The 14,167-nt window shown below is 34.1% G+C and overlaps 2 protein-coding genes across 5 annotated transcripts; both read left to right on the top strand.

Moving 5' to 3' along the window:
- The first annotated feature begins 291 nt into the window (after positions 1-291).
- On the top strand, positions 292-1,538 carry LOC145068581 (nascent polypeptide-associated complex subunit alpha-like protein 4). Of its 4 annotated transcripts, none has more exons than XM_079015569.1 (4): positions 292-451; positions 539-644; positions 884-1,002; positions 1,082-1,538. In XM_079015569.1, the coding sequence occupies exons 1-4, from the start codon at positions 404-406 to the stop codon at positions 1,430-1,432; spliced, it is 624 nt and encodes a 207-aa protein (XP_078871695.1). In that variant the 5' UTR covers positions 292-403; the 3' UTR covers positions 1,433-1,538. The 4 variants fall into 4 exon arrangements, with proteins under 4 accessions (XP_078871695.1, XP_078871693.1, XP_078871694.1 ...); XM_079015567.1 differs by having other exon boundaries at positions 878-1,002; XM_079015568.1 differs by having other exon boundaries at positions 539-647.
- Positions 1,539-5,678: 4,140 nt separating this feature from the next.
- LOC145066606 (uncharacterized) lies at positions 5,679-13,230 on the top strand. Its single transcript, XM_079013901.1, has 3 exons — positions 5,679-7,008; positions 7,084-7,420; positions 13,088-13,230. The coding sequence occupies exons 1-3, from the start codon at positions 6,370-6,372 to the stop codon at positions 13,228-13,230; spliced, it is 1,119 nt and encodes a 372-aa protein (XP_078870027.1). The 5' UTR covers positions 5,679-6,369.
- The last annotated feature ends 937 nt before the right edge of the window (positions 13,231-14,167 follow it).

Genomic DNA, 14,167 nt, shown 5'->3' with positions numbered 1-14,167 from the left:
AATGAAAGTATTAATATTTTAATAAACTTTATCATCATTTAAAAGTAGGAAGATAAATAAAATTTCACTCGGTAAAAAAATTAACTTATAAGGTAAATAAAAGACATTTTGTAACGAAAACCAAATGATTGTCAAGAAATATTTGGGTTGAAGTAACTGTGAACGACTAACCATAAAATTGTGGCAACAACGTTTGAAATTCAATCCTACATATAATTGCATAAAAATTAAAAAGGCTTGTAAGAGGTTATAAAATGAAATTGGGCTGGACCACATTAAACCCAATAACCAGAGGAACCCTAAGTCCCTGACTTTCTTTATCTACGTTTTCCCTTCTAAGATTATCCGTTTCTTCCATAACCAAATCTCACATCTGCTTAGCGCCGACCGCCACCAATCAAACATGCCAGGCGCCATAGTCGAAGAAATTGAAACCCAGCAGAAGCTCGAGGTGATTTACTTCTTTTGATTACTAACTTTTAAATACTCGTCGTTCTTATATCATTCGTGTTTTGCTCAACTGTATTTGATTTTATAGCACGATGAGCACCCAATCGTTGAGGACGTTAAAGACGAGGATGACCACGACCATGAAGATGCCGATTCCGACGATGATGAGGATGACAAGGAAGACGGTGCCCAAGGTGGTTAGATCTATTTCCCTTTATAACTTTTCATTACGCATGTCTACGATTCTTTGCTTCATATGTTTATACGATTCACGCCGATGCTTCTGTACGATCGAATAGATAACTCATTCGATTATCCTAATTGTTAGGTTCTGTTATATGGTAATTTCATTACTGTTTGATTGCTTTTTGGCATGCATGTTTGATGTTTCTTTCGTCTGCCTAACTTTCTTACATTGAAAAACAAGATGCAGGTGGGAATGAGAGCTCAAAGCAGAGCAGAAGTGAGAAAAAAAGCCGCAAGGCAATGTTGAAGCTGGGGATGCAACTTGTTCTTGGTGTGAGCAGAGTCACCATCAAAAGAACAAAAAACGTAAGCTAATTTCTGTTTCTGTTAGTGATTTAGTTATCATGAGAATGGCGTTTAAGAGGTATCTTTATCGATGACGCAGATGATGTTTTACATCTCTAAACCTGATGTCTTCAAAAGCCCCAACTCCGATACCTATGTCATATTCGGAGAGGCAAAGATTGAAGATCTGAGCTCACAACTGCAGACTCAAGCTGCTCAACAGTTTAGAGTGCCTGATTTGAGCTCTGTTATGGCAAAGGCAAATACTTCTGCTGCAGTTGATGCACATGCAGAGGAAGAAGAAGAAGAGGAGGTTGATGAGGCTGGTGTTTCTGCTGGAGATATTGAATTGGTTATGACACAGGCAGGTGTGTCTAGACCAAAGGCTGTCAAGGCTCTCAAGAACCAAAGTGGGGACATTGTCAGTGCTATCATGGAGCTCACCACTTAGGTGACACTTATTTTATTGTCTTTCCTTCTCTTAGTTTTGGATTCTTTCTTTTTACATTGAGCAGTTTTGATTCTGCAATGAGAATGCATTGACAATTTCATCATCATCTTTACATGTTCATGCAAAATTCATATCATTATTTCGACCATGATGCTTGTAAATGGTGCTCCTACATATCATTATTTCGACCATGATGCTTGTAAATGGTGCCCCTACGCCATTTCAGAGCTTTCAATTTCAAACATAGGTTTTTTCAGAGCTTATTATAAGCCTACACGCAGCTTCATGTATCTATTTGGGAGCAATTGGAGATTGTTGGAACTTGGAAATAGGATTGAAATGGGAGTGTTGATGATTGATTTGCTTTGATAGTTGTAAGATCGTGTGATCACTTCCCTAAAAACTATTTGCTCCTTACGCCTGAGAATCTGCTTATATTTTTCAGAGGATAGTCTCTACAACAACTACAACTGCTTAGACTGTGTTTGGCGCGCAACAGCTAGCTGATAAGCTAGCTTATTTTTCGAGCTTTTTTATGTTGTCGTGTTTGGTAAGCCAAAAAATTTAGCTGATAAGCTAGCTTTTTGAAAAGCTACTTAGACTAGCTTTTTAGGAGCTTTTTAAAATTTTTCCAAATACACCCCTTAATTAATTATAGAAATACATATTCTTACATGTTCTTTTATGTAATTTTATATATTTCATCTAGCTTTTTAGTTAGTTTTACCAAATGTTATTTTTATCAGCTAGCTTTTTATTTAACAACTAATTTTTCAGCCATCAGCTAGCTTTTCAGCTAGTCCGCCAAACATAGCTTTAATTTCTTTAGGTACAAGAACATTAAGTACGAGCTAGATTCGTATCTTAATTATTGGAGTCGAAAAGTGGAAATATAATGTGTGTATATACTAATGATATCCCCCAGAATGAATAAAGATAAACGAAAATAAAGGTTTTCATAAGTTAGCTAAAATAAAGATAAGTTAGATATGTTTTGATTAAAACTATGTTTGTCTGAAAAGACAGTTGATAAAAATGTTTTTTTGGTAAAAATGGTTGAAAAGTAAGTTGAAAAATATAAAAATATTTAAAAGAATTCTTTTTTAGAATTAATAAAAGGATATATTTAGGAAATTAAAAAGAAGCTCATAAAAAGCTAGTCTAAATAGTTTTTTTTTTTTTTTTTTTTTTTTTTTTTTTTTTTTTTAAATTAGTTTATTAGCTATTTTTTAATTTGTCAAATATGATCACTTAAAAAAACTCAAAAAATAAGTTAATTTACCAGTTAGCTGCAACCATTTTGTTTTGGTGTTTTGTTGTGGTCTAAGGTATTTTTCGGGAAAATAGGGCCGTTAAGTATACTAGTTATTGTAAATGTAAAAGTCTAGAATGCATTTAGTGAAATTCATGAAGAAGTAAGAAAATTAGTGAAACAACGAAGTTTTACAAAATGGCATGGCATGGCATGCACACATGTTTAGGGCTACAAAAATCATGTATAAAAGCATCATAAATGTCACCCAAGTGTTGTAATGTTAGTTGAGGCAGATATACAAAGGAAATGATTTATCCACTTTGCTTTTTTTATTAATTCACAGAAAATATTATTTATGGACATTTATAACCTTAATTATTTTTAAATTCTAATACACAGAAAAGAGAAACATTTTTTTTCCAAGTATGAACTACCAACAGATTATAACCTTGAAATTACTAATCGACACATCTTAACCATTGGCACCATCTGTTCCAAATAGTCCAATCTCTACAACACCCATTGTTGATCAACATTCGATCCAAAAAAACCCTTGTAGTTATCAATTTATCATCTGACTCTCCATCGTCATCAACAATCGATCGCCAACTCCAACATCGATTTTCTAATTTCTTGATCTTCCAACATCGAGTTTCAGGGTCTCCATAATTGATCTTTCAGTTCTAAGCATTGCAGTTATCAGTCATCCGATTATTGGTTTTATTGTAGGAGTTTTGTCATCAGTTCCACATGTACAGAGTCTATTACAGTTTACTTCTACTGTACAATTGTTTAGATTTTATTTAATTTCTCTAAGTTATTTGAAACTTTTTGGTATGGACTCCTCGTTGTTAGTTATGGAAGGCATGAAAAAAAAAAATACATGTTGAAACTCTACATTGCTATTGTCCTTGCACACCAATTGTTTGATTATATGTTTATTAGAATTTTTGGTTTGGATTCGTTAAGCATAGAGAGTTGGGAACAACACAATTTGATTTACTTTTTATTTAAGAAGATCGTTATATTTAATCTTTCGCTGAAGTTATTTGAAAGTGGGTTGAATAAACAAAATCAAACATCAAATTAGGAGTTACCAGTAGGCTGAAGAAGTAGGATCGGCTGAAGAACAAACATCACCAGAAAGAGGAAGAATGATTGTTTCGCGTGTGTGTCATTTTTGTAGTTTCCAAACTTGTGGCTTTCTCTTTTTAATATTTTCAATATTTAGAAATTAAAATTAAGGATATAATTGTCAATACATAATCAATATTAAGTGGATAAATCAGTCCCCATAAACAAAGCATAATAAATGCACCCTAAAGGTTGTAATGTGTAATTAAGGCGACAATGAATATACTCATACAAAAACAAATCAGTATTTGATAAAAATAAATAAAAAACTTATCGTCTTTGGAAATTGCTGTGTTGTTAGATTTTTATTTGGGAGTGTGCAACACCTTAAGCTATGAGGTATGTTGACAATGAGAGTTTTGGGAGAAATGTTTTTATTGGGTGTGAAAACTCATGACCAACTTCAATCCTCACCACCTTTACGTCCATTTGGGATGGTGTTGATGCGTGGACATCGCCTCCATGTAGATCCTCATGTGCGGAAACACCCCATACCCGATGACCTTATGTTATGTTTGTTGCTAAATAAGTCGAGTATTAAGGAATCGAATTGGGAGGTTTTGAAGCCTAAAGTGTAGACAAGATAACAAAGAATTTATTGTAAAAGTAATAATTTAAAATCGAGGTCATATGAAAATAATCATAACAAAGAATTCACTGCAAAAGTAATAATTTAAAATCGAGGTCATATGAAAATAATCATCCAAAATCGAGATCATATGAAAATGTTACAAGTGTTTAAACTTTAAAAAAATTATAAAAAATTCAGCCATACTCGAAATCGCAACACATTCGAGCTTAACACAATTTTAATGGTTATTTTATTACTTTTTTTAGCTATTTCTTTTGGCAAATGGTTACGGAATTTGGCTAGATGGTGATATTAGAAAGTTTAAGGTTTAATTTAATCCATTTTTAATGTTTAGTAAATAATGACAAAATCAACACTTATACGACTAATTTTATTAATAAATCTATAAATATAATGCAACTGGTTGGAGGGAATTTAACGTTTATATAAAAGAAAAGAATAAAAAATATCTTTAAGGAGGGTTTTTATCATAAAAACTTTCAATCACGTACAAAAAGGAAATAAACACAATACACTCCCAAATTTATCTATTTACCAAGAAATAAGAATACGAGTATCAAAAAACTCGTTGCCCTAAAATCCTTTGTTAAGAAATACTTTTAGGGAAAAATGATGAATCCACTAAACAATTTATTTTTTCGTACATCCTGGATCCTAAATATATATTTTTTTGAGAAAATGACAAAAATAGCCAATTACACTAATTGCATTACAAAAATAGCCAATTACACTAATTGCATTACAAAAATAGCCAAAAAAAATCGGGATTACATATTTAGCCACCCATTTCGCAGATGAGAAGGCCCCATCTGCGAAATGGGCATCTCATCTGCGAAAGTACAAGTGCCTGAAGCACAGTTGTGCTTCAGGCACTTGTACTTTCGCAGATGAGAATTTTTTTTTTTTTTTTAAATTTTTTCGGTATAAATAGGGGTAATTTCGCAGATGGAATAGGTCCCATCTGCGAAATCCTCTGATCCTATCTGCGAAATGATGATTTTTTTTTTTTTTTTTTTTTTTTTTTTTTTTTTTTTTTTTTTTAAGGTTGACTACGAAATGAATTGGTTTGACTACGAAATGGCCTTTGCTATATAAAAATTTTTGTAGAAAAAATATCATTTTGGTTGTTATTTGGTTTGTGAAATACTCTCTATCTCTACAATTTGCTCAAAAAATGATTGAATATTTGGTTTGTCTTGTAACCGGTGGGAGATGACAAGTTAATGGAACTAATCTGGAATACATATGTCCACATGGAGGTATTTCTGAATTTGCTTTGATATTTTCTGAGTATATTAGTTATAGTGATTTTGTATCTATGGTAAGAAGCAAAATTGGTTTGTTAGACAAATATAGAATTAGTCTTCGTTTCCACCATCCTGAATTAAATTATTATATAGCTATAGTTGAAGACGTGGATGTTAGAATGTTGATAAACGTAATCAAATGTAGTGGAGGAAGGGCTGTGAAAGTGTTTGTGGTGGTTGATGAAGTTGAGGAGGTTAATGGGGGCGGTGAAATTGGAAACGAAGTTGTTGGTAATTTATGCAGTTTTAAAGGGAGCAACGATCCGATAGGTACTTTCAATACTCCTAGTGTACCTCAGTTTCACAGTGTTGCTGAAAATGTTAATGTTAGTTATTCACCTATTCAATATGTGGATCCCGAGAATTACAAGTATGTTGGTGATGATGATGTTGGTACATATCTTAATCATGTTGGTGGTCGTTGTGATGATGTTGCCGAACAAGAAGTTAAACTTATGAATAGGCGTGTGGTAGATAAAACTAAAAAGAAAAAAATTCAACTCAAAAAAATGAAAAAAATCATGTTTACGGGCATTATGTTGATGTTGGTGATGTATGTTTAGATATAACCGAGCTACAAAGTAATTCCGATAGAGATGAGTTGGGTGATGAAGTTAAAGCTAAGTATCCCGATAACCTTTTTTACGGTATGCCCCCTGTACCAGCATGGCCAGTTGATAATAATGAAGATATCCCAACACAGATGGTAGACATTAATCTTCAAAAGATTCAATGTGAGAGTATATTTAAAAACAAAGAACTTTTAAAGCGGTGTATTGGTAAAAAATGTCTTCGAGAAGGTTTCCAGACGAGGACAAGTAGATCCACCAAATCAAGGTATGAAGCTGTGTGTGTTTCGAAAAATTGTTCTTGGTTACTAAGAGCAAAAGCAATTAAAAATACTGATGGACTTTTCCAAGTGAATAAATTTGTTGATGTACACACATGTTCTTCAACATTGTTGCAACCTAATCATCGACAAGCAAACAAATATGTTTTGGGTGAATATGTTGCTGATGTTTTGGCTGAAGACTATAGTAGAGTTTATCGGGGAAAAGAAATTGTTAATGATATGAATGCTCAATTGAATATCAATATCTCATACCATCAGGCATGGCGTGCGAAGCAATATGCATTGTTGTCGTTAAGGGGTACGAAAGAGGATTCTTTTACCAAACTTCCGGCGTATTGTCACAACTTGGCCAAACATAATCCGGGTACTGTCACACATATTAAAACAGATGCTGATGATCGGTTTGAGTTTTTGTACGTCGCACTCGGTTGCTCGGTTAGTATTATCATGTCCTAATTTTTTTTTAATATTTATTTTGGTGTATTTGAATAGATATACAATGTATTGTAGGTACGAGCTTTTGTCAATTTTTGTAAGCCGACCCTAGTAGTAGATGGAGCTCACCTAAAGGGCGAGTTCAAAGGTACCATGCTACTTGCAGTTACTAAGGACGGACAAAATCAAATATTACCGGTTGCATATGGTATATGCAAAAATGAGTGTACTGATTCTTGGACATGGTTTTTTCAAAAACTACGTGATTGCATAGGAAATATGCAGGAGCTTACAATTATATCTGATAGGTCTCCATCTATAGCAACATCCGTTGCCAACATTTTTCCTCACGCTCATCATGGAATATGTGGTTTCCATTTGTATTTCAACATAGTATCTAGATTCGGCAAGAGTAAGACGGTTAAAGGAATTTTTTGGGAGGCGTGTAGGGCGTACACAGTTGATGCTTTTGATGCTGCCATGGATGTTATGAAAAAGACAAAAGAACCAGTATGGGAGTACTTAAAAAGTATAAATCCAGAAACCTGGTCAAGGGCACATTTTAAAGGGAACCGATACAATCTTATGTCGTCCAACAGTGCGGAGTCTATAAATGCATTATCTAGACACGCACGTAAGGTGCCAATACTTATGTTGATTGATTTTTTTCGTGCTACAATGCAACAATGGTGGTTTCAAAGACGTAACTTTGCGGGTATTACGTAAATTTGTAATATTAATGTTTTATTAGTTTCGATGTTATTGATTTTAACTTCTTCATTTTGGCTGTTTTTTTAGCGGAAGCAACAACAACCCTTACCCCTTGGGCGGATGAAGTTGTAAAAGAAAACAAGAAAATTTTTACCAAATGGGATGTTCGCATGATCTCAAATACGAAATGCGAGGTCAAAAAGGGGGCACAAAATGTGATTGTTGATTTTCAACATATGACATGTACATGTAGACATTGGCAACTTGATGGGATACCTTGTGGTCATGTCATAAGATGTTTAACAGTGAACAATTACCAAGACTGCTCGAGGTTTGCATTAAATGCTTACTTTACCGAAACACTGAGGAAAACATATGAGGAATCAATAAACCCTCTGCCGAAGCCATCCGAATGGGAGATCCCCGATGATTTGATGATTGTTAAGCCACCTATAATGGATAAACGTCAGCCAGGCAGGCCAAGAAACACAGACCGCATTCCATCCCAAGGCGAGGGTCCAATTATAAAAGAGTGTTCTACATGTGGTCAACTAGGACACACGAGAAATAATTGTACTGGAAGGGCGTCTGGTAGCAGAGCAGGTCACATAATTTCTACTGCAGAAATGGCATATAATATTGGTGGTTCAGCGGGTTGCTCACAAACCCATAACGCTGATTTTGATATAAAACAACCTTGAAATTAAGAGTAATGACGAGTTGTTAGCTTATTATGTATTGTAATATTTTTATTAACTCTTACAAGACATTGCTATGCTTTCATATTTTAGTTAAGTTTGTTGATTATAACAATGAATGAAGCCTTTATATTATAAAATATAGTTTGCAGATTTATTTTAACAGTTATAACATGTTATTTAAAAAAAAACAACAAACGATCCTTTGGCAAGCTAATCTGTTTCATGATAATATTACAACAACTTTATAACTAATTTTTAAACTCAGGGAACTGCAACGGGTACTTCTCTTTCTCCATCGTTATATAGTCATCCCTAATTCTCATTTTGTCTTCGAAACGATCCTTTTTTACCATAATGTGTATCAACTGCTCATCCTTCTCAGCAAGCCGTTTTTCAGTCGTTTTGATTGCCTTCTTACTCTTTTTTATCCAATCTTTATGCTCTTTGATTTTGTTTTTATTGAGGTCAATCCATTCTTCAGCTTGTTTGCATTCCGAACCTATATCATTAGCAAGTTGAGTGAGAAGTCGGGATGACTCTTTGTCCTCTTCTTGTTGTGCTTCGGCCTTCTTTAATTCTTCAAAATTTTCATGTGACATATATGACCCGGCTGAAGAGGGTGTAAAAAAAGGGTCTACCGAATCACAGTAGTAACAATCTACTTCGTTGCATGAGCAAATTTCGAATTTGTGTGAGGAACTCATAATAAAATCGATGTTGTATTAAACTGGAGCAATAAGTGGTATTTATACATACTAGACAGTAATGAGAAGTCCAACTTTGAAATGACTAGACAGTAATGACAAGTCACTGTAGTAACCTGCACATCCCAGTGGGTCCCTTAAGTGACAAGAGATAAATGACAGTTTGACATGACAAAACACTGCATAAAGCTGAAATTCGTAGTCCAAATATAACCATTTCATAGTCAAAGTATTATTTCATAGTCTATTTATTTATATAAATAGATGTTTAAGATCTATAAACCAAACACCCAAATCACCTAAACGAAACGAATTCCCATTATTAGAAATGTCGTCGAATGCAGCAAGTTCTTCGAATGAATTACCTGGTTCCAATTCTGAAAGGCCATGGACGACAAACGAGGTGTTACTTCTAACACGGTGCTGGCTAAGTGTTAAGGATGGTGAACCGTTACTTGCTCCCCCGCATTGCCTAATTGGTGATGAATGGAGTCGCATCACATCTTTGTTTAACCATGAGATGGGAGAAGGGCAAAAAAGAGAAAAATCAGATGTTGTTACTAAGTGGACGGATGTAAAGGAGGAAGTGACATGGTTCAATCGAGCATGTAGTTATGCGAAACGTAACAATGTTCGTTGTCGTGACGAAGAAGAGTTCTTGGAAGTTGTTACAGAGTTTTACATCTTTGAGCATGAAGGCAGAGACTTCGAATATGAGGAAGTTTGGAAGGTTGTTAGAGATAAACAGTATTTCAAGTAGACCGCTCTAATTTGTGTTAAGAATAAGCCATGGACTTGTGTTTTACGTTAATGCTTTGTTCGTATTATGTTGTTTTTTTCATGTAATTGTTGTGATGTTTTAATGGTTCATGGAATCTTGTTACTAATGTATTCTAATATATTTTGATAACTAATGCAATGGCCATTTATTAACTCAAGTTAATCATACGAGTTTCTCACATAATAAACTAATATATATATATATATATATATATATATATATATATATATATATATATATATATATATATATATATATTAACTCAACTTAATCATACGAGTTTCTCACATACTAAACTAAAATATATTTTAAACATATGAAACACATACGAATTACATACGAAATACATGAAAATAACCTAGTACTCACATAATAAACTAAAATAGATTTTAAACAAACGAAATACATACGAAATACATAAGAAATACATGAAAATAACCTAGTACTGAAATAATAAACTAAAATAGATTTTAAACAAACGAGATATATTTCAAAATATTCCAAGGGGCTTCAAACTGGAATTCCAACCCGTTACTTAATGACTTGTATTCCTCCTTAGCAGCTTCCAAGATGACATCCTCAGTAGCATTTAGACGGGCGTCGTCAATTTTGGTATAAAGATCGTTGAATAATAGAACTTCGGTTTTCATTTCATACCATCTTGCTAAGATGTCTAGTTCGTCACGATCGTTTCTTGTAGCCATTCGGTTTGCAGCATTGAAAATATTTGTTAGACGGCTCCAAAACATTGGATCATTCAACTTGCTTGTCTCGTACACATGAATATAAGCATGTGTAAGAACCAAGAACTCTTCATTGCTCCATGATATAGAAGTCATTTGGATTGAAACAAAGAGGGTAGAATCTAAAAAACAATATTTGAACAACTATATTGGTTAATTTAATAACGTTTTGCGTGTAACTTAGGGTCAATTTATAGTAGTTTCTACACAAAATCGCAGTTCAAACTTCTAATATGTCTGCAATTCATAGTCAAAATTAACTGACGAATGCAGTGTACTATACTTATAACACAACAAATCACTGTTCGAGTTGACAATTCATCCCCAGTTGAATGACAACACAATACATTGCTGTTTGAGTTGACAACTCATTGCACCAGGAAAGTAAGGAGTCGTTATAAATAGATTTCAATATCCGTTGTAATTGTATTCTATTACTTCCCTCCTTGCAATTATGGACTCACCACATATATGGAGGAACGCAGAGGAGGTCGCTTTGGTTCAAGCTTGGATTACAACTGTAGAGGTGGATTTTCCACCGGGTCCCCCACAAGTTCTTGCTGGATCATTTTGGTCTCGTGTCTGTCATTTGTTTCACCATTTAATGAACCGCACTCAATATCGAAGAAGAAGAGATGTCAAAGCGAAGTTTCTGAATATGAAAATGAAGGTGAAACAATTTCAACGTATTTATAACGAGTTGGATAACGAACATGCAAATACGGATGAAGACATTCTACGGCAGGTGGCTTTGGAACTATACCGCTTTCAATACGATGGTAGCGAGTTTACCTACTTAGATGCATGAAATGTTTTAAAGAATGTCCCTTATTTTTAATATGCATGTTGGTTAAGTTAATTGTTTTTCGTTATTTAAGTTGCTTTTTGTTGTATGTGTCTAGTCGTTACTATTTAATAAACGTCCATTTCTTTTAATGTATGTTGTTCCCTCAATAGCCAATATTTAGAAAGCAATAAAATAAAACCGGGGTACATAAATAACTAACACATAATACGACATAAAAAATAAACTGGGTACATGGATAACTAATACGTAACACAGCAGTAAAATAAAAACGGAGTACATAAAAAACTAATACATAATACTACATAAAACATAAATGTGCTACATGAATAACTACTGCATTGAGGGAGGTAACAGGACCACCGTTTCATTTGGTATTTCCCAATGCTCATATGATGGTATACCATTCACCAACTCAGATCCATATGCAACTCGATACACATAATTAGTGAACTTGTATTCAACCATTCTCTGAATGGACTCAGATGTACGGGTTCTTAGACATGCTATAACGTGGCCACATGGTATACCGCTTTTTTGCCATTTACCACAACTACATACCCTTCGTTCAAGTTGTACGTTGTTGGTGGCAAAAGTGTCATGGACTTCAAATGTATCCCCATACAAACGTTTTGCATTACAATTGTAAGACTTGCTGAGACTTTTTTGAACCTTACTCTCAACGTAAGGGGTCAACCCACCAGACAACCTCCCTGTAAAATTTGATATTTTAATAAAAATAACAGCACAATAAAAAAAACAAAACATAACAATCTCCCTTACCAGCCAGTTCGGCCCGCTCAGCATACTTTGATTTTATCGACGTGGTGGTTAACTCAATTATCGTTGTTATAGGAAACTCACGTGAGGATATAATTTGCAAAATTTCAGGGACGTCAATCGATTTAACATTGTAACGTATTTTTGGGAAAAATGCTCTTGTCCATTTTGAAATCGGTATATCGTCAAGCCAGTAAATTGGACTCATAAGCAAGGTGCAGAAAGGTGGTTGCCTACATGTACTTTGCAACCTTTCGAAACACAAGTAAAAATCATCAACGCTATATGCATTGCATGACTTCCAAAACAACGATTCGACTTCCGTATTGTTATGTCCGATAGACTCACGTATCTTTCGAGCTATATCTTTAGGACAATATCCATGATAGGAATCCGGGTAGGCACTGTCAACACCAAAGTCTATGTTATCACACATGTTGCTTATGAAACCAACCTCTGTGTCCTCACCTAAACAATCTCTTAACCTCATCATGAACCATCTCCATGATTCTTCACACTGTAAGGTTCCCAAACCAAGTGCTAAGAGTAGTGGCTCATGATTTCCATCTAAAGCCACTGCGAAGTACATTGTTGTCAGAAAGCTCCCAAGAAGGGGTAAATAACCTACATATATCAGCGGTATCATGCACCTAAGGAAGGTACGAATCTACATAAAAACGAAGACATATTAGTGTTATGTAAGAACTAATCGACATAGATTACCATGAAATATTGTATAACTCAATAAAAGAAGTATGTTATACCACGCAACCTAAAGCCACAAAACAGAATTGAAAGCGGTTGTTATCGGTTTTCTTAATGGCTGTGAAGGTATTAGGATTTGTTCTTTGAAGGTTATGCAAGAAAATTGGTAGTTGAGAAAAGGTTCTTTGGCTGTGACTACTCATTTTCAATACCGATAATTGTGCTCTACAATGATCACACAAATGGAATTATAAATAGAAGATATTGTATCTCTACTGATCAAAATTCATAGTTTAACCCTTTAAATTCGTAGTTGAACATTTTGAATTCATAGTCAAACCAGTTCATTTCATAGTCAAATTTCACTGACCGACATGACAATACTACAGAATGTACTTGTCTGCATTTCATAGTTGAACTTTTATGAATTCATAGTCAAACCAGTTTATTTCATAGTCAAAAAGAATTGTCCGTAATATGATTTATTCTATAAATGGGTGTCACTCATTATGAAAAAATTTAACTGAGAAAGTAACTCCGATTTAAAAGAATAAGAAGGCTAATGGCATACTGCAATTGTGGAGGAGAACGTATCGTTAGGATTTCGGGTACAGCTAAAAACCCAGGAAGATTGTTCTACGCTTGCCCGTATTTGGTATCATGTTCTTACCGTCATTCAAATTTAAACCCTCGTGTTTACATGACACAAATTAATTTTCTTACTGTGGATATTAAATTTAACAGGGACCAAAATGCGGGTTTATCAGTTGGGTTGATGAAGAGAAGGACCAATCTTCTATGGTAATAGCTAAAGTAGCTAACTCTAATAAGCTCTTTCAATCAGAAAATAAGAAGTTAAAGATAGCGTTGGTTTGTAGTTGGGTGTTGTTCTTGGCAGTTCTTGTTTACAAGTTGTAAGCTTTTCAATATTGTTTTTATGGTTTTGAAGTTGTTAGGTCAATAAATTGTTGTATTTGTAACGTTAAAACAAATGTTGTGGTCGTTCTTATGTTTTGAATTTATTGATAAGTAATTAGTAGGTCATTAAATTGTGGTAATTGTCGTAACGTTATATTTTTTGTCATCCGTTGAGTAAACTCTAAAGATAAACTAATAATGAAATCCAACATTAATTTGTATATACATTTATATAATCCAACTACAGAGGAGCAAGACTAGACCCCCAAATAATTTTTGCCATCCGGAGACGGAACTCTAAAGCTGCGTTC

The sequence above is a fragment of the Lactuca serriola genome, chromosome 8, assembly GCF_051521515.1.
Source record: "Lactuca serriola cultivar US96UC23 chromosome 8, Lser_US96UC23_V15, whole genome shotgun sequence".
NCBI classification, from domain to species: domain Eukaryota; kingdom Viridiplantae; phylum Streptophyta; class Magnoliopsida; order Asterales; family Asteraceae; genus Lactuca; species Lactuca serriola.
The sequence above is the reverse complement of the archived record's forward strand: the minus strand, read 5'-3'. Positions and strand labels throughout refer to the sequence as shown.